Source organism: Mobula birostris, chromosome 10, assembly GCF_030028105.1.
Source record: "Mobula birostris isolate sMobBir1 chromosome 10, sMobBir1.hap1, whole genome shotgun sequence".
NCBI lineage: Eukaryota > Metazoa > Chordata > Chondrichthyes > Myliobatiformes > Myliobatidae > Mobula > Mobula birostris.
In genome coordinates this window covers 19,417,760-19,439,362 of record NC_092379.1, presented here as the reverse complement: position 1 = coordinate 19,439,362, position 21,603 = coordinate 19,417,760, and the positions used below count along the sequence as shown (strand labels likewise).

The following is a 21,603-nucleotide window of genomic DNA, read 5'->3' as shown; positions in this document are numbered from 1 at the left end:
TCTCCCGGGGGATATCCGTCCACTGACTGGTGTCTCTCATTCTCTCTCGCTGGGATTCTGTGTGTTTCAGTTTAAACAAACTGTTCATCGCTGAAATTGATGAATCGAACAGAGAGTGACCGATCTTTAATCCGGATCTGGTCACTGCCGCTGACCTGCCGCCTGTTGCAGAGACAAACATCTTTTGGGGAATTGAAATCGCTGCTGTGGGTGGGGACAGGAAGCTGCGCCTCTGGTTTCAGTGTGTGAGAGCCTGTTCAAACCGCGGCTCCCTCTCTCACTCACAGCCCACGTCCCTATCTAAACAGCGCTCACTGCGACTCCGGACAAAGCCGGCCTGAGCTGAAGCCGCCGATCTCAAAGTGTCCAAGTCCGGCTCAGTGTTCAGGGCGATGGGGGTCGTGCCTTATTTCTGTCTTCCCTTGTCTTGTCTGGCAGGTGGGTGTCCCGCCGCTTGTCGCTCAACCGGGACCGGCTGTTTCTCAGAGGCTTTGTGAACCCCTGACCGTGGAACATTTTATTAATTTCTGCTCTTTTTTATTGACAGGCGTGCGGTCCGCCGTCGTGCTGACACAGCCCGAGTCAGCTTGTGGTAAAGCCCGGACATTCTCACAGACTGACTGTGCGGTCAGTGGGTTCAGCCTCGGCAGCTATAGCATGGACTGGGTGAGACAGGTCTCCGGGAAAGGGCTGGAGTGGCTGGCAGACATATCGAGTGGTGGTAACAAGTACAACGCGCCTGGAGTCCAGAGCCGGTTCACTGTTTCCAAGGACAGCAGCACCGTCTATCTGCAAATGAACAACCTGAGACTGGACGACACTGCCACCTATTACTGTGCGAGAGGGTGGGAGCACGGTGATGGGGAGCTGAACAGAAATTGGTCCCGACAAAGGAGCGTCTGCAGCGCAGTCTGTCTCCACGGATTCCGCATTGCTGCTTCCCAGAGTCAAATCCCTGAAGCCTTACTCGGACTGCTGGGCGCAAATGCCCATTTCTGGACAATTAAAAGCCCAAAAGGATTTGACTCTGATTCTGGGGGATGGCGGGAGCCGGTGTCCGCAGACAGGGAAATTGTGAAAATGCCTTTACTCACACGCCAACAAGAGACAAGGACAGAGTTTGGGATGGAAATCCTGGAAGCGGCTGCTCCCGGTCCGGACAGGGATCATGTTGATATTTAGAGAAAGTACATGAATCTCCCCGAACCGGCGGGTTTCTCTAGAGCACAGTAACAGTACAAGGGTACACACCCCACCCACCAGTGCACTGTCCACAGACCGGGAACAGGCTCAGGGGAATGGGGTCGGATCTTGTCACCAGACTGTGCCTTGACACCGGCCGATTGTGCTGAGTGAGCTCAGTGTTTGGTTCAAGTCTGGCTTCTGATCCTCAGCACCGACTGAAGCCACGTTCAGGGGCTGAGCGTTTCAGTGCAGTTGAACTTGTTCCCTGTCAGTGACAACAATGGATCTGTTCGGTGTCAAATTACTGGGATTGGGTTTTACTGTCGGCTGCTTTCATGTTGAAGGTAATGGGATTCAGACATAATCTGAGGGAACGGTGTACACATGTATGATCTGGTTGATGTCTCAATATCCCCAGGGTACAGGTGGGTGTCAGTCCCATCATGTAATGTCCGGCATGAGGTCCGTCCTGGGATACAGCAAAAGTATCGGCGATATCCCAGGATTAATTGATGGAATTGAGGTTTTAGTTTTATTCCCTGATGGGCGAGGAGGTGGGGTACTGTGGGGAAGATTTTTGGAGTTGGGAAGGCAGTGGGGAAGTGGTGCAGGAAAGGTAAGGCGGGGAACTGAAATCTCAATTCCTTCACACGTTCCGGGCAGCCTTGCATTGTTGGGTGGGGGAGTGGGGAGTGGTGCAGGTGGGGTGGGGAGGGAAGCGTTCAATTCAATAATGTGTAATAGGGGAGCATTTAAGGGAAGGTTTGTTGATGAAGGTTTGTGATCTGGGACACACTGCCTGAATGATGGTGATGGCCAATAGTGAGTGTGGAGAGGGAACAGGATGAGATCCGCCTTTTGTAGGGATACAGGGAAGAGCAGAGAGACCAATGGGTCTATTGGGTTTGCTCAGCTAAATGAAGCACAGAAACAATAGGATGAACGGCCTCACTCTCTGCTCTATCATTCAATGGAATCAGTATTTATCTTGTAAATCTGGGAAATTCTTCCTCAAAGGGATTCCAACAAGCACCCCAGAGTACACAGAGCATGAGTTAAATGCAGATCACAGCTCCCATGTCCTGTCCTGGCAGCCACGGATTAGATACAAAGATCCTTCTGCACTGTCCCATCCCTCCCAGGACAGGGGCAGCAGAGATTAGACACAGAGTGAAGCTTCCCCCAACCTGTCCCATCACACACTCACGGGACACGAGTTGAACTTTACTGTTCAAATGAACTGTTTATTCTTAGTTCACAGACAGAGCAACTCATCTAATTTCTTGTCCTCCTCCATCCCCCGACTGGGTTTGTTTAACAAGTGTTTTCCTACGTTAACCAGTGTTGCTGGTGATTCAGTAAAAGTGGTTGTGAGATAAAGTGCTGACATTTACAGAGCACCTTTCATGGTGCCCCCGAGGTCTTCACAGGCAATGAAGTTGTTTCAAAGTACAGCCCTGTTGTAGAGTCGGGAATGTGGAGCCACTCTGCATACAGCAGAATCCACAAACTGCAAGGCGAGAACGATCAGACAGTCTGTTCTGGTGATGTTATTGAAGGAGAAATATTGTCCAGGACACCGTGGACACAGTGATCCAATGGACAGGCACAAGGTTGGATTTGGAGTGATTGGAAACAGGACAGTACATCAAAGCAAATGAGTAGTGCAGAGGGATGGATGAACAGTCCACGGATACCACCATAACAAAATTGACAAATTTATACTCAGTTCATAATACAGATTTGGATCTGTGGTCGGATTTCCAAGATTTTAATAATTGGTATTGTTTTTAAATCCAATCATTGGTAATGATGACCCTTCAGTTTTACTGATGTCCCTCAGGGAAGGAGATCTGTCATCCTGACCCTTCGAGCCTATTTATGACTCCTGATCCATCAATGTGTTTGTCTCCAAATGCCCTCTGAATAGCAGCTCAGATGCGTAATTCATTCAGACTTTACCGGCAAAGCCCAGATCCCAAAGGATGAATAAATAAAACTGCCCACCTTTCGTTCATACTACCCGATATTCTATCCACTTAGTACAATACAGACTAAAATCAGACTGAGTCTCCCCCAATCTGCTGATTCTGGGCAATCATTTCGTACAAATTCCCAAGTGTTATTTCATTGCAAATTTCTTCTGAGCTGATCCACCCAGATCCAGTTCTCCTCTTCACCCCAGCACCCTGTGACCCATCCAGATCCAGTTCCCCTCTTCACCCCAGTACCCTGTGATCCACCCAGATCCAGTTCCCCTCTTCACCCCAGCACCCTGTGACACACCCAGATCCAGTTCCCCTCTTCACCCCAGCACCCTGTGACCCACTCAGATCCAGTTCCCCTCTTCACCCCCGCACCCTGTGACCCACCCAGATCCAGTTCCTCTCTTCACCCCAGCACCCTGCAGTCAGTTCGTTGGGTGTTTTTACAAAGACCCAGAGGAACACTGATCCAGACAGAACTGTACTTACCACCTGCTGGTCCCGGGATGTAAAAGATCCTCAGCTGCAAATCTCACCGACTGACATTATTGTGCCTCCTGCACTGCCGACACTGAGCAGCTCAGGGACCATCTGTGGGTGAGAAGCAGAGTGAATGTTTCACATCAGTGACCTTTCACCAGACTCCGTCAGTCTGATTTCTGGCAACTACGCTGTTTCCAGTGTTATTTTACAGAATTTATTTTCAAGAAAACAATCTGTTTTTCATTGACTTCTACAACCCCAGAACATCCCAGAGCCTTTTCCAACCCAGCAAGTACTTCTGCAGTGTGTCACTTCATGTGGGGGACTAAACCTCCAACTTGTCTGCATCTTGTTCCCACAAACTGAACTACGACATGACAATCTCGTCCGTTTGGGTGATGTTGGAAGGGAATGGTCACTTTCAGCCTACAATTCCTAAAGCTCCCCACCACTGAGAAGTCCTCAGCTGAATTCTGACTATGCAGTAGATGAATAGACAAACACTAGTTAGTTATAGGCCATCCATATGGTCCCTAGTCTTTGGTCCAGCAATTCCCCTGCTGTCAGGGGTTGACACTGATAAAGAGCAGTAAGGCTCCTCAGACTACAGCTGACCAGCCCTTTCCTGAGGTACTGTCTACCTGGGAAGCTGAGGATAGTGTGGGTGAAATGGTGCTGGTTGTGGCTGGCAGTCTGAAGGAGACAACTAGTGTTCAGTCACTTACACTGGAGTCAATCTCACAGTTCCACAGACCACTGTAACCCAGGATTTACTGAGTGACATATGCCTCCAGAGCAGTGACCACACACTACCACATGGCACCAGGTCCTGCTGGAATTCCCAGGGTAACACTGGGAAATCCACCTCCACGTTTCCCTCACAGGCCGGACCTGACAAAGGATCACATTTTCCATTCATCTGACTGGGGATTCTGGGCCTTGGGAAGGGATTTATCCAGGAATGATTTCTGTCTGATTATTATGTTTTAATGCATTTCAGATTTATTATTTTAAACAAAATATGCAAAGTTAATTGTTGCCACAGGAATTTACATTAACTTTAATGTTTCCAAGTCATTTTGAACCTGTTAAATTACATGACAGCATTAACACAAGACAAAGCCCTCCTATCAGGGTGTTCTGGACCCAGAGTCCCAGCAGGGTGTTGTCTGAGGCTATTTAATGCTGAGGCCCTGATACACCTCAACACAAGCCGCCAGCATCCAGAAACCCAGTGAGGTCCCACCTTTCCCAGTGTTAGGAGTGTGGGGAGAGTCCCAGTAGGTTTGAACCAGCACCATTCAGCCCGGTCTGTGTGGACATGGTCCGGCTGGCACCGTGCCCTGTGCTTTCTCTCCTGTGACACTTCAATCACAGCACAGGTCAGCTTGTCCCACTGTTTGACAGAAGTTGTGTCCCCGATGGGGAGTCTGACGTCAGCATTTCACTGGTTGTTTCAGGCCCAGTCTGAAAGGAATGAGAAAGGGACCATTTCTCTGCTCTGCCTGTCCTGTCAACCTGAATCACCTGTGTTTACTCAGGAAGGCAAATATTCTGAGTTCACAGTCCCCAGTGTCACCTTGAAATGGTTCAAAACAATGCAGCTGTCATTACTGACCAGTTACATTATATCGATTCCTATCTACTTGAGATAGTTATTGATTTATATTCATTCTATTTGAAACCCAGGTTTCAATATTTTATGCCTTTTGTCCCAGAGTGATGACTGTGAAGTGAATATTTCATTATTTTGCCCCTGAATGAAATTGTGACCTTCCCACCACTGCACTTCCACTCCAAATGTTGAATTTGCTGCCCTTCCAATAGCAGAATCAATCTGAAGCCTGTGTGTGTCTGTTGACCATCTTACTGTTGGGCAACAAAGCCCTCATCTACTGCAATTCACACTGTCTAACACATACCCTCCCGCTAGTCTCCTACTCCCAGAGCTCCTGCTGTGTCCACACAGTCTTTTTGGGTGATTTTAACCTCATCCACCAGCAACAATCTGTCATTGACAGTGTCAATCATGAGGTGAATGATGTCACGTCAGTGGGTCAGAACAAACCCCGTCCACAACACTGTTCAAGGTAATTCTGACAACTGGTCAAACCACATATCCACCTGTCAAAGCTGTCAATTGGTCAATTAGCTAATTGATCTTCGCACCTTTACCTACCTTAGTAAGTCAACACGTCTCCTTTTCCTGTGAAATGAATTAAGAAACAGTGCTTTCAAGTGTATTTCACACCTTAAGTGGTTGGGAATTGCTACAACCTGCATTTCCTCTCTGGGCTGGTCGTTCAGTGAGAATATCACCTACATCTAACAACACTTTGAGAATTCTCCATCTCCCCAGGAATCTCATCGTCACTGTCGGTTGTGTTGGCCGACACTTCTCCACAGAGTCTGGGCTAATGTATTTCCACAGTTCCTCTGTCCTTTCTGATGCAAGTTACCATTCCCTCCCAGTTAGCCAGTAGTTTCCACAGACTCAGTGGGGTTGGAATTCTTGCTCAGTCACACACGGTAAATATGTGAGGCAGTGTCAGCTGCATCATGTAGTCTGTTGAGTTGAATTTCAGAAGCAGAGTCCATTTCCCAACCTCCACTATACTGCACACATGGTGCTGGAGACTGGGTACCACTATATCCACACCAATCACTCCTCTCATCAACAGCAACACTGAACACATCAGAATTATTCCATAAGATACTTCTAAATCTTACTTTTTTTGTAAACTTCATTGATCAAGTGCTAACAGACTTCTCAGAATCAGGAATTGTATTTGGAGGAGAGACAGATTGTCACTTTGGTATTTTGGCTGAAATTCCACCAATCGGACATTGGGTCACTGCCTCAGTCCTGCACTGAAGTGTTGGCCTGGATTGTGAGTCCAAGTTGCCACTGTGGGATTGATCCACACCCTCCTACCTCAGCAACACAGACTCACAGCTGAGTGTTAAAGTGATATCAGCTTTGTTTCATGAGGTGAATAATTTTGAAAATTACTGCTTTATAAAACGTCTCCTTTCTCTGCCAGTAATGCATTTATTCAGAGAACCGCCTGTGAATTTCTTTCCATTTCAGAGGTCAAGTCCGCACCATCAGTCTACATCACTCCTTCCTGCAACACAGAATCTGACCAAGGCATCAGCCTCCTCTGTCTGGTCAAGGACTATCAGCCTGAGAGCATCAGTCAGACATGGTCCACTAACAGTGGGGACATCACCACTGGAATTAAGAAATTCCAGGCCGGCTGGTGGCGCAGTGAGATCAGCACCAGATTCTGGAGCGAATGTTCCCGAGTTCAAATCCTGGTTAGGCCACTCCCTAGCACGCTTTCCCCACTCCCGAGCACACTGTCCATCCGTGCCCGGTTGAGTGTCGAGATAGCCACTTGGCCTCGTAAGAAATATATAAGGGTCAAGTCAGGAACGTTCATAACATGACCCGGTTAATCCTGACACCACGTGCCAGACAAGAATGGCTGAACGTCTGGTATGACATGCTAAAAAAAAAATAAGAAATACCCGGCGGTGTTGGGGCAAAATTCTAAGTACATAATGAGCAGCTTGCTTGAAGTCTCTGCGGCGGACTAGAAGAAGAATAAAGTCTACTCCTGCAAGGCAGGGAGTGTGACATCGCAGTGGCAGAAACCTCAACCTCAACGTTAGTATCAGAAATAATTTATATCGAAAGCTGCACTGATGTCAGAGCATAAATCTGGAGTAGGAAGCTTTGTCAGATAATGCAGGAGCATGGCAACTAACTCCTTTCTTCTGCTCTTACAACAGCAGTGAGAAAATGTATAACAGTCAATATGGGCAGTGAAACTCAGTATCAGGATCTGCCTCCATTGTATCCGCTCCATTGTCTAATTTCAGGAGCCTCTCCACCACCCCCTCCCACTAAACCCTCCCTACAGATCAGCTCCTGTACACATACAGAGACCGCTGGCCCATCGTGCCCCTGCACACAGAACAACAATTTAAACTTTACCCCACTCCTCCGCACTTTCCCCCTCCACCCTGCAGCTGCCCTTCTTCTGGTAAAAGCAATCCCTTGTGAATGTGATGGAGGAATCCACTCCACTGCCCTTCTTTAACCAGTTTCTCACAGATCTGAACAAGCCTTTGCAGTTACAAAAAAAAATAATTTCCTCCTGTCCATCTGTTCTTCTTTCTCATTGAAAGTAAAATTGTGTTTCCCAAACTTGCCAGTGGAAACTGTACCACACCATGTACTGCTGCTCACAGGAGCTGGTATCAGTCATTCTCCATTAAACAATTAGATATGGCAGGTCTGCACCTCAGCCCCATGACCCACCTCTCTGCAATATCATAGCACAGTGGGACACACTGCTGGGAGGCCCAAGTTATACACCCAGCCCTCCCACTCACTGGTGTGAGCCATCAGATCATCAGATCAGCTGTAAATTAACAACATTCTTGAGAGGGCTGGAATTGGGGAACTTGCCTGGGATGAGGGAGAATGAAGTCAAAAACATGGGCAAAGCAATCATGTACTGACAGATATTAAATGTGTTACAGATCTTCCTAAAGCTCCGAAGCTCAGCTCCCTTGTTCCATCCCGGGAGGCAATCCACAGTCAAGCAAATGCTGTCCTGGGCTGTGTGATATCTGGATTCGCTCCTGACAACGTTAAAGTATCCTGGAAAAAAGCTGGATCTGCCCAAAAAGGCATCATTCTCCCTTCCACTCCGAGATCTGATGGTGGATTTGAAACAATCGCTTACCTGACAGTGCCTGTGCAGGAATGGACCAAGAAACAGAAATATATTTGTGAAGTGAATCACGCACCTTCCAGTTTCAGTGGTCAGGTCAACATGACGTATCAAGAGGGTGAGTGATGTCTGAAGAAAAATTAATTATCTTACAATACTAAACTACTTAACTGATACTCCCACCCAATTCCTGTCCCTACTGTCGATCTTGTTGAGTGATGTACAGATGAGTCTTGCACTTTGAATCAACTCATATCACCAGCAGCTTTAACCCCATCTACTGGGCAGGAAAGGTGTAAGATCAGGTCACCTGTCCATTCCGTCTCAATAATTTTAGTTGTCTATGTTTGTAGTTATAATGAAAATAATTTAGTGAGCAAAGCTCACGTCCCATGTTTTACCTTCTAGAGAAAATCTCCCTGTTCCCTTTTCACTGTCTTCTCAGTGTTAGTTCCTCAAAAAAATATCTCTGCAATTTTGCATTTGTTTCAGTCTCCAGAGTCTATTTCCAGTGTTTCCTGAGAGACTCTTCTGTCGATTGTCCACTCACTGAAATGTAGGTGGCGGGATTAATTTTGAATTGATGCCCAATCCTCAAGTGAATGTTGTGACCTTGTGTCCTCAGATCCTTGACCAGGTTCAGAGAGCACATTCATTTATCATGGCTGACAAAACCTCATCCTGATAGGATGTGACATACAAAGGATACAGAGTGGGAATATGTGGGGCTCCCTTTTTTCCAAGCATGGGAAAAAAGGTAAAAAATATCTAACACTTAAATCTATGAATCTTCCATTTCCAGGTGGAAAATGTCCCAGCTGTTTTTCGGAGCCTGTGCCAAAGTTCTTTTACCAGAGTAATCTCAATGCAACATTCTCCGATGGTTCTACCCAACAGTATCATTGTTCAGCAGGAAAGTGTGAAATAAAGTGATTGGCTGTGTATACAATTCATCAATGAATTTTATTGCTATCCACTTACTGGATTCTAGACCTGCCTCTGGTATCCATTGGGATTGAAGTTTAACAGAGAGAGAATAAAACACGATTGAAACTGACTACCTCTCCAATCACATTTCTATTATCCTCGTGGCCACCTATTTCAATTTGACTTTCCATTCCCATTCTGTCATGTCTGTCCATGGGCTCCTCTACTGCCATGGTGAGGCCAAAGTCAGGTTGGAGTAGCAACACCTCATATTCCATCCAGGTACCTGCCAAACTGATTCCATGAATACTTATTTTTTAACTTCCAGTAATGATCCCCCACTCCTTTATTCTCCCTTTTATTCTATTCCTCATACTAGATACACCCTCATCCCTTCGTTTCTCCTCACCTTCCCATCATTTCCATTTGGTTCCCCTTCTCCTGCACTTCCCTCCATGGTCCACTGTCCTCTCAGATTCCTTCTGTTTCAGCCATTTATCTCTTCCACTTATGCCCTACCAGCTTCTTACTTCATACTGCCTCCCCCATCCACACACTTTCCCCCTCACCTGGTCTCACCTCTCATCTGACAGAATGTATTCCTCTCTACTCCTCCCACCTTCTTATTCTGGCTTCTGCCCACTTCCTTTCCTGTACCAGTGAAATCTCTCAGCCCAAAATATCGACTGTTTATTTCCATCCATAGATGCTGCCTGACTTGCCGAGTTCCTCCAGCACTTTGTGTGTGTTGTTCAAGATTTCCAGCATCTGTAGAATCTCCTGTGTTTCTGGTTGTCCATACACTCATTCATTTGTGTACATTGTTGCTTCAGTGTGACTCAGATCCCAATTCCAGTTTCTTTGGCCAGATTCCCTGTTGTCTAACTCCAGTCAGCAAGAACTGGAACCTGTTTTTCACCCAATGGCTGTGAGGCATGAGGTGATGAAGGTGAACGGGGCTGAAATTCTAAATTGACTCTGTCAAAGGACGGATGACCCTTTGATAATGTTGGGCACAAGACAAATCGGTGAGACAAGACACAGGGGTCTAACCAGTCTCCTGTCCAATCTGTTATGCTTTGTGTTTAAATCCTGGATCAGACAAATTGCTAAAGTTACATTGGTCCACGTGCCGGACACTGAATTCAGTCCAAGAGGGCAACTCAGTGATCCCAAGGAATATCAGAAAGGAGAATGTTTTGTTAGAATTACTCAAGCATTGACAGAATTCTATACTTCTTGTGGAATAACACCAGCATTCAGCAATAAAGGGAACATTTCCAAGTGACTGCTGAACATCAAGACAGTGCTGATATGGGACATAACTGAGAAACCTGCAAAAAACATGTTTAACAACATCACAGTGCTGATTAAACTGCGATTCACAATTCAGTGACTCTTCAGTGTACACCTAGGTTTGCATATTTATGATATTACATGACAACAATGATCATCTGGACCACACCAACGGACTTTCTGTTTTAAAAGAAAATTGCTCATAATCTTACTGAAATGAGAAAGGTTAAGAAATACACATCATACCTTGTCGGATGATCCGACCCAGTCAGACTGGAACCGTGTGTGTTGCGTCTGCTCTTTCTTCAGACAAAGACAGTGACTCATAGTCTCATTGAAGGTCTCAGCCATGACACAAACACAATCCGCCTCCACACTAAATGTCAAAGAGCAAAAACACCCCACGGGCCTGAAGGTGACCGAGTGTGTAAATGGTGAACACAAAGTGCAGAGAGCTGCAATGTAAGTGAACTGACGATCGTGCATTGGGAGACGACCTCAACAACTTCACTTGAGTGCAATCACACAAAACTGACTCTAACCAGAGTACAGGTGACCCAACACTTGATCAAAGAGCTGTTTTATTCATTTATCATTTCCCATCGATCACTGATCTCTCTGGAACTGAGGGACTTGCTGCCTCCTTCCTGATGGTGATTCAGCTCCAGCCGTGTTGCTGGAATCACAAACCAGCCAGACCAGATGAGGCTTCTCTCCGGAAGTTACCACAGAGAATAACACTACAAATACCTCTGTAGTCTTCTTTTATTCCAAGAAGCATTGATGAAATGAATATAAACTTCCATCCACCGGGTTGGGATTTGAACCCCTGTTGCCAGTTCATCAGTCCCTAATTTATGGATACACTCCGACCACAGCTGCTCATTTCAAGTGAGACAGAGACTTCAGTGTTTGTCAGCAAGAATGCTAAAACCACAGGCACCAGCAGAAGTAGTGCAGGTGTATGAGTGAGCAGAGTTGAAAGAATACGATGTTGTCTGAAGCTTGTGTGGGTGGTGAAGGTTGCAGAGATGAGGAGAGGCACAGCCACAGTGAGACTGGAATGTCGGGATGTGAAGTTATTAAACTGAGTGAATCCCAGGCTCAGCTCAGATGGAGAAAGGAATTCTCATTGATTCACAGTGTTCATTGTTACTAATCAATGGCACTGAGTCTCCAAGCAAAGAATATACTGAGCTGTGTCTCTGCTGAGAAATCTGCATGCTTCTCTGTCTCACAGAGCTCCGTCTCACAGTGAACCGATTGGTACAGTTATTAGAAAGGGATTCGAAATTTAGTTAGCACATCTTTTGTTCTGATTTTCTCTTCTTAATCAAAGCTAACAGGATTATGAGACACATGATTTAGCCCTGGACCTAACACAACCAATGGAAATATCTCCAGTAAGATTCTGAGCATTTCCATTTCTAACCCACAGAATTGTCTGTATTTATTCAAAATCCCGACATTGAAGAGATGTGGATCGACAAGTCTGCTTCCGTGAGGTGCACAGTTATCTGTACAGATCCCGAAGACATCCACGTCTCTTGGCACGTGGGCGGGAAGGAGAAAACTAAAGGAATTCACACCCATCAAGCGGAGAGGGACGGGTCCCGATACAGAGTGCTCAGCGAACTCCAGATCAGTGTGGAGGAGTGGTTCAGTGGGGTGGAGTATGAGTGCTCTGCTCAGGAATCTCCTTCAGCTTCCCCAGTGTCAGCACGGACCAATAGCACCAAAGGTGGGCAAGAGACCAGTGATTAAATGGCCAGCATTAGTTACCTGAGTCAAAATGTTTGACATTTCCTTTGTTTTCTTTTCTATTCCAGTTGAGATAAGAAGTCCCAAGGTCAGACTGCTGCCTCCAGCTCAGGAAGAGATAAAGAATTGGAAAACAGCCACACTGGAGTGTGTGGTCTCTGGATTCTACCCGGATCAAATAAATGTCACCTGGGAGAAAGGCAGCACCGTGATCACCTCCAACACCAGCGCGACACCGACCGCTCTGGAGCAGGGGTGGACTTTCAGTGCCGGACGCTTCCTGACCGTGAGTTTACAGGAGTGGAAGACAGAATCAGTCTTCAGCTGTACAGTGACTCATCCTCCCTCCAACAGCAGTATCAAGAAGCAAGTGAAGAACGTCCAAGGTAGGGTCCTGGGACTCAACCCATTATTGAAATTGTTTACATTGTGCAATGAATTCAAGGTCAGCACTGAATCACGGTGCAGTCCTGGTTTAGTTTTGTGAGTGAACTGATAAAGTTGAAAGTACAAAGCACATTTATTATCAAAGTATGTGCACCATATACAACTTTGAGATTCTCTTCTTGCAGACAGTCACAAAACAAAGAAATACAATAGAATTCAGGGTCAAACATCCAATGCGTGAAAGAGAAAGAACAAATTGTGCAAACAATAAAAAAAATCCAAACAAACAATCTACAGAACCTGAACCGCAGAGCCCCCTGAAGTAAATCCACAGCCACGTTGCCAGTTCAGCACTGCAGCCGGTCCAGGAGACCGATGGCTGCAGGCCACGGCCGTGGAGCCAGGCTCAGTGCTGAGGTGAGTGCCGATGGCTGCAGGCCGCAGCTGCAGAGTCAGGTCAGTGCTGAGGCGAGTGAAGCCTCGTCGAGAAGTGAGCCGAATACCGGTTTGTCCATTGACTCAGCCTCAATGCCTTCATCTTTTTAATCACTCTTAGCACTTAAAACGGCCAATCATGGGTTTGTTTTCCACTCTCAACCAACATAATCCACACTTCCACCACAGAAATAAGAGTATCCCAGAAAATACTTTCATAACTGGAGGAGAATCCCGACCATTTCACTGGACAGGCACTCTGGAAATCGCTGATACGCGGCTTCAAAATGTTCTCTCCATCTGCCTTTGAACATTATCCCATGCCTCCAATCAGTGTCTCAGTTGTGACTGAATTTCCAGCAGAGCAGCTCTCCCTCTGCTCCTGTGTGGGAATAGTCAGCCTGGACAATGTGTAGAAGCCTCTGGAGGGCAGCTTGAACACACAACGTTCTGACAAAGCAGCAGCAAATTTTCGTTACACCTTATAGAGAAAAAGAGTGTATTTTAATATTTGTGACAGAAACTAAATATTTCTCATAAATTTTGAAATATGAAGTGTATTTTCTGGAAGATTTTCATGTGAAACTTTGCTCTGTTTCCTGTGCCACCGACACACTCTGAAATACTGGGGATTTTCTGTATTTGTTTTAATAAGTATCTGGGAACAGTTTAAGTGACTATGAAACTGCAAAAACAATGTAAGGGCCAATCTTGTTCATTTACGTTCCCTCATGGTGTTTACCCTGTCTGCTCAAAAGGGGAGATTCCTTTCTTCACCAATGTAGATTGGTCTCATCTCGTCTTGATGGGACTGGCAAATCGTTGACCAGAGATGAACAGAAATGCTGGTCTTGTCAGTGAGAAATTCGTCCATTGGGGAATGGTAAAATAATAATTGTGACATTTCTCCCAGATGACTGTCCAGACACCCGCCCCTCTGTCACTTTAAGCAAACCTTCCTTCGAAGAGGTCTGGACAAAGAGGACAGCGACTATTCTGTGTGAGGTGGTTCACAGTGATTTACAGGGATTCAGTGTAATCTGGCAGGTGGACGGAAGGAAGAGGGAAGATGGGGTGAGGATTCTGGGTCCAGACAGCAACGGAGGTGAAGACATGATCACCAGCAGACTGACAGTCCCTGCTGCAGAGTGGAACAGTGGGGCTGAGTACTCATGTGTGATAGAGGACAAGAGTTTGCCAACACCAGTGAAGAAATCCATCAGGAAGAACTCAGGTACGTGCAGACAGAATTCAGTGTGAGTCTGATCTTAGCAACTGGACAGATTTATCAACATCCAGCACTGTGATAGACTATAGAAAATGAGAACAGGAGCAGGTAACTGGGTCTCTCAATCTGCTCAACCATTCAATCTGGTCTCAGCTGATCATCCAAATTCAATCCCTTTCCCTGTTTTCTCCAGGTATCCTTTGACCCATTCACCCGAAGAAGTATATTCAACCCATTCTTGAATATATTAGATGATGTCTTCAAGTGCTTTCTGTGGGAAAGAGTTCCACAGGTTCTCACTCCCTCTCACAGGTACACAGCTTAGACTGCCACCCCTGCTCCAGGGGAGATGGAACAAACAGCACAGGATAATGCAAGTCCAGGGGCTGAGTTCCACTTTCTGTCGAGTTGCTGTGTTCAGTGACTCCCGTTGATTAAATTGAATAAACTAACCTCGCTGGAAGCTGTAAAATGCAGCAGGTTCAAGATTTCCACTCCACAAATCCCAACGACGAGCTGAAAGGGAAAAGCCTTTAGTTTCAGATAAAGTGAAACCTCTCAGATTTAGAAATTGTTCATGTTGATGCAAGACCAGAATGTGTTGGATACGTAGGGAATTATTGTAAGATTCATTCTAACTGAGATTCTCTCTGTTCCAGGTGGTGTTGTGACTCGTCCTCATGTCTACCTCCTTCCCCCTTCATCGGATGAGGTAGTCACCGATCAGACTGTGACCTTGATGTGCCTGGTCACCAAGTTCTCTCCCACTGAGATCTATGTGGCCTGGATGGTCAATGACACCCTTCTGAAGACAGGGTTTGTGAATCAGCCAGTGACCAAGGACCCCAGAAATGGCTGGAACACAATGACCAGTCAGCTGAAGGTTTCTCCTGAGGAGTGGAATAGTGGCACCACTTTCTCCTGTGTGGTGGGTCATGAGTCGCTCCCAACCAACCTGTTCCGAAGCATCAATAAATCTCACAGCAAACCCACCCTGGTCAATGTCTCACTCATTCTGACTGATAGTTTTAAATCTTGTGTGTAATACTGTGTGATTCAATCCATGAAACCCCAGTTTTGTTAGTTTTATGATTATTAATTATAACAGAGGATTATTTAGCTGATTAAAACATGTTTAAAATCTAGACCTTTTAAAATAATTAAGAATGAAATTATGATCAAGAACCAAATTAAGGAACAAACATGATTCACCTCAAATCCCTGAGTTTGTACGTACATCCTAAGACCTTCTTCTGCCATGATTGAATGGATTTCAACCCTGTGTGGGACTCCACAATGTAATAAATCTTTGTTTGTGTCAATGTACCGATCCAAGTTCAATAAATATGATTTGAAAATGTTCTAGCTGTGATTTTTGGAGACGGGAAACAAGGAACCTTCAACATGTGGTGTGGTAGGTGGCGCACATTCGGGGAGAAATAGGTGTCTTTGTATCTATGGTGTCTAAACCCTTCCTGCATCATGAGTCCCAGTGATCAGCTGTCAACTAATGGTCAGAGAAATTAGAACCTACGGCCATCTGACGAAGAGTTCAGAGTTGAAACCACTGACCAAATGTCATATCAGTGTTGAAGATGTCGGATCACTGTATGAGGGTTCCTTGTTCCCACTAACCTCGCTGCTCCTCACCTGGTCATTGTTGGGAACTGTTCTGTTGCAACTTCGCAGTTAAACGTCTGTCTGTCAGGGCAGATGGTTTGCATCTGCAGTGAAGTGGGACTAATATCCTTACGGAAAGGTTTGCTTGTGCTGCATGGCGGGGGTGGGGGATGCAACTTGAGTTGCAGGGTATGAGAACCAGAGAGTCAGGACAGATAGTGGAGAGGTTGTGGAGACAGATGTCAGGAATTAAACAGTTGAGCATGGTGTGAGTAATGTTCTGAGTTGCGTATATTTCAAAGCAAGTATTATTGTAGGAAAGGCAAATGAGCTCATGTCATAGATCAACATATGGAATTTGATACTGTAGACATTAGTGAGACTTGGCTGCAGGAGAGGCAGGAATGGCAGTTCAGTATTCCAGGGTTCCATTGTTTTAGACACATCAGTGCAGGAGGGATAGCGTTGCTCGTCAGGGAAATTGTCACAGCAGTGATCAGTCAGGAGAGACTGGAGAACTTCTCTAGTTAGGCTTTATGGGTGGAAATGAGGAATAAGAAAGGTATGACCTTGTTCATGGGGCCATATTGTAGACGACCCAGCAGTCTGCAGGATTTAGAGCTACAAATTTGTAGGGAGATCACAGACTGCTGCAAAAAACATAAGGTTGTGATTGTGTGTTATTTCAACTTTCCACATATTGACTTGAACTCCCATTCTATAAAAGGGATGGATCTCGTGAAATGTACACAGGAAAGTTTCCTTAATCATTACGGAGAGGTCCCAACAAGACGGTGTGGAATACTTCATGCCTTTTTAAGGAATGAGACAGAGCAGCTGACAGAAGATAGTGTAAGGGAACACTTTGCATCTACTGATCAAAATGCAATTAGTTTCAAAATAAATATGGAAAAAGATGAATCTGGTTCACAGGTTCAGATGCTAAAGTGGAGAAAGGCCAATTTTGATGGTATCAGAAAGGATCTGGCAAGTGTGAGCTGGGACAGGCTGTTTTCTGGCAAAGGCGTACTTGGTAAGTGGGAAACCTTCAAATATGAAATTTTGAGAGCACATTGCTGTATGTGCCTGTCAGATTAAAAGGCAACAATGACAGATTCAGGGAGCCTTGGTCTTCAAGAGATCTTGAGGCCCTGATTAAGAAGGAAAAGGAAGTCTCAGCAGGGTCAGGCAGGTAGGAACAAATGAAGTACTTATGGGGTATAGGAAATGCAAGAAAACACCTAAGAAAGAAATAAGAAGGGATAAAAGAATGGATGAGGTTGCCCTAGCAGGCAAAGTGAAGGAGAATCCTTTAGGATTCTACAGATATGTCAAGATAAGGTAGTAATTTCGAATGGATATTGGCTTTGTGGGAGAAGCCACAGATGGTAGTAGATAGTTGCTTATCTGACTGGAGGCCTGTGACTAATGGAGTTTCGCAGGGCTTGGTGCTGGGTCCATTGTTGTTTGTCATCTGAATCAATGATCTAGATGAAAATATAGTTAACTGGATCAGCAAATTTGTAATTAACTCCAAGACTGGGAGGTGGAGTAGACAGCAAGGAAGACTATCACAGCTTGCAGTGGGATCTTGACCAGATGGTAAAATGGCAGATGGAATTTAATGCAGGCAAGCGTGAGGTTTTGCACTTTGGTAGGACCAACCAGGGTAGGTCTTACACAGTGAACGATAGGACACTGAGGATTGCAGTACAACAAAGGTTCATAACTCATTGAAAATGGGGGCACAGGTAGATAGCATCATAAAGAAAACTTTTGGCACATTGGTCTTCATAAATCAAAGTTCTGAGTACAGGAGATGGGAAGTTATCTTTAAGTTGTATCAGACATTCGTGAGGCCTAATTTGGGAGTACAGTGTGCAGTCACTAACCTACAGGAAAGATGTAAATAAGATTGAAAGAGTACAGAGAAAGTTTAAAAGGATTCTACCAGGACTGGAGAAACTGTGTCAAAAGGAAAGATTACATAGGTTAGGACTTTATTTCCTGGAACGTAGAAGATTGAGGGGAGATTTGATGGAGGTATACAAAATTATCAAGGATATAGATAGGGTAAATGCAAGCAGGCTTTTTCCACTGAGGTTGGGAGGAACGCCAACTAGAGATCATGGGTTAAGGGTGAAAGGTGAAATGTTGAAGAGGAACATGAGGTAAACTTCTTCACTCAGAGATTTATGAGAGTGTGGAATGAGCTCCCAGAGCAAGTGGTGCTTGCAAGCTCGATTTCAATGTTTCAGAGAAGTTTGGATGGTTACATGGATGGGAGGGGTATGGAGGGCGATGGTCTGGGTGCAAGTCAATGGGACTTGGCAGTTTAAATGGCTCAGCAATGACTAGATGGGCTGAAAGGCCTGTCTCTGGGCTGTACTTCTTTATGACTCAATGGGCAGAAAAATGTCAGATGGAATTTAAGTGAGATGTGTTGCAATTGGCCTTCACAAATCTAGGTATTGTGTACAGGAGATTGGATGTAATGTTGAAGTTGTATAAGACATTCCTGAGGCTAAATTTGGAGTGTAGGTACATGAATGGGAGGGGTATGAATGACTATGGTCTAGGTGAAATTCAATGGGACTAGGCAGTTTAAATACTAGATGGGCCAAAGGGCCTGTCTCTGTAACTGAAGTGACTGTCAGACAGTGACCGAGGCCAGACTGTCAGTGTCTGCATTGCTTGCAGTTGAGAAGAATCCAGGATTTCTGGACTCAAACATTTCAGATACAAAAGGGGCACAAGAGGGTTGATGTTGAGAGATTGTCACCCATCAGAGAGTCACAAGCAAGGGGACATAGTTACGAAATAAGGAGCCAGACATTTGAAACTGAGGTGCAGAGAAATTTCTTCTCTCAGAGGGAACGAATCCCCAGAAATCTCAGCCCAGAGCATGGAATCTGGTGGTCTACTCTTTCTCCTGTTTTCTTTTCTTCTTGTGAGTTCAGTGGAGACAGAGACAGAGAGAATTGCAAGAAGAGACAAAGGATGAGATCAGAACTATGCAAATAAAAAAACTGTGTGGATGTTTGAAGAGAGAAGGCAGAGGACAATCTGAGTGGCTAAAGCAGAGACAGACAGACCTAGAAAGAGACATAGGGAGGTCTTCAAAGGAATCATTGGTGTCGGTGCCCTTTGAACAGGACCTCAACCTCAGTGTGTCTCAACAAAATCACCCTTACTCTATGCAGGACACAGAACACGTTACGTGATCCACGACATGCCTAACATTTTGCGGAACTCCAAAAGACCTTAAGACCATAAGACATAGCAGCAGAATTAGGCCATCTGGCTCATTAAGTCTGCTCCATCATTCAATCATGGCTGATCATTTTTTTTCTCCTCTTCAACCCTAGCTCTTGTCCTTCTCCCCGTAACCTTTGACGCCATGTCCAATTAAGAACTTTCCAATCTCTGCCTTAAATACACCTAACAATTTGGCCTCCACAGCTGCATGTGGCAACAAAGTCAACAAATTCACCACACTTCGACTAAAGAAGTTTTTCCACATCTCTGTTTTGAAAGGGCGCCCCTCTATCCTGAGGCTGGGGTGCCCTCTTGTCCTAGACTTTCCCACCATGGGGAAACATCCTTTCCACATCTACTCTGTCTAGGCCTTTCAACATTCGAAAGGTTTCAATGAGATCCCCCCTCATCCTTCTGAAATGCAGTGAGAACAGACCCAGAGCCATCAAACGTTCCTAGTATGATAACCCTTTCATTCTTGGAATCATCCTTGTGAACCTCCACTAGACCCTCTCCAATTCCAGCACATCTTTGCTAAGATGAGGGGCCCAAAACTGTTCACAATACTCAAGGTGAGGCCTCACTAGTGCCTTATAAAGCCTCAGCATCACATTCTTGCTCTTGTATTCTTGTACTCCTCACACACAGTTTGTGCTCAAGCGACTGGAACCCTGACACCAGTTCTGATTCAGTGTAAAGTGTTTTGTATTTCTCACTTGAGTCAAACACAGCAGCTTTATTGTTGGGTCAGAGATTAGACGTTATTTCCCGATGGTGACTGAGAACACATGTTCCTCCCAGGTCATCCCAATGAGAGGATTAGTGTGTGTAAGTGTCAGTGTTACCAATCAAAGATGAATAGAGGAAATACAAAAAGGTATCATTGTGAGTATTCCACAATGCTGGTATGTTTAGAGAGACAGTATTTCATAAGTACAGACGTGAGGTGTGGTTGGTGATTTTGAGTCCATGGTGACCAACCTCTTCGACCAGAATCAGAATTAGCTTTAATATCACTGTCATTTGTCATTAAATTTGGTGTTTTGCTGCAGCAGTACATTGAAATACTTAATAATAAAAAGCAATAAATTCCTATATGAAGTAAATATAAAAAATAAATTAAATAAGTAGTGCAAAACGAAGAAAAAATGGTGAGGTAATGTTCATGGCTTCATTGTCCATTTAGGAGGGGAGAAAGCTGTTCCTCAAATGTTGAGTGTGTCTTCAGGCTCTTGTGCCTCCTGCTTGAAAGTGGCAATGAGAAGGGGGCAGGTCCTTGGTGGTGGGAGACCTTAATGACGAATGCTGCCTTCTCAAGCCATCGCCTGTTGAAGGTGTCATTGATACTGGGGAAGTTGGTGTCCATGATGGAGCTGGCTGAGTTTACAACTTCCTGCAGCTTTTCCTGATGGTAATGCAATCAGAATACTCTCCATGGTACATCTATAGAAATCTGCGATAGTCTTTAGCAACATACCCAGACTACTCAAATTCCAATTAAAATATAGCCACTGCCATGCCTTCTTTGTTATTGCATCAATAAGTTGGACCCAGGATAGATGTTCGGAAATATTGACACCCAGGAACTTGAAACTGCTCACCCTTTCCACTGCTGATCCCACAATGAAGACTGACGTGTGTTCCCACAACCTACCCTTCCTGAAGTCTGCAATCAATTGCTTCATCTCACTGACATTGAATGCAAGGATACTATTGTGATACCATTTACCCAGCTGCTCTATCCTGCTCTTGTATGCCTCCTCATCACCCTGAAATTCTGCCCACAATAGTTCATCAGCAAGTTTATAAACGCCACTTGAGTTCTACCTAGTCGCACAGTTGTGGGTGCAGAGAGAGTAGAGCAGTGGGCTAAGCACACATCCTTGAGGTGCTCCAGTGTTGATTGTCAGTGAGGAGGAGATGCTCATTCAGATCCACACTGACTGTGGTCTCCCAGTGAGGATGTCAAGGATCCAGTTGTGGAGAGAGGTCTGGAGGCCCAGGTTTTGGAGTTTGTTGATTTGAACTGAGGTTATGATTGTGTTGAACACTGAGCTGTAATCAGTAAACAACATCCTGATGTTCAGCAGGTATTGTTATTGTCCAGGTGATCCAAGGCCGAGTGGAGAGCCAGTCAGATTCCATCTGCTGTAGACCTATTGTGGCAACAGGTAAATTGCAGGGGTCCAGGTCCTTGCTTAAGCAGGAGTTGATTCTGGCCGTGACCAACCTCTCAAAGCATTTCCTCACAGTAGATGTGGGTGCAACTGAGCGATAGTCATTGAGACAG

At 45.3% G+C, this 21,603-nt stretch overlaps 1 gene segment (V, D, J or C); it reads left to right on the top strand.

Annotated features, from left to right (window-relative positions):
* Positions 1 to 249: 249 nt before the first annotated feature.
* On the top strand, positions 250 to 15,795 carry LOC140203880 (Ig heavy chain C region-like). The segment is given in 7 exon segments: positions 250 to 438; positions 548 to 1,610; positions 8,208 to 8,519; positions 12,063 to 12,365; positions 12,454 to 12,771; positions 14,121 to 14,441; positions 15,095 to 15,795. Coding segments are annotated over 6 exon segments (1,677 nt in total).
* The last annotated feature ends 5,808 nt before the right edge of the window (positions 15,796 to 21,603 follow it).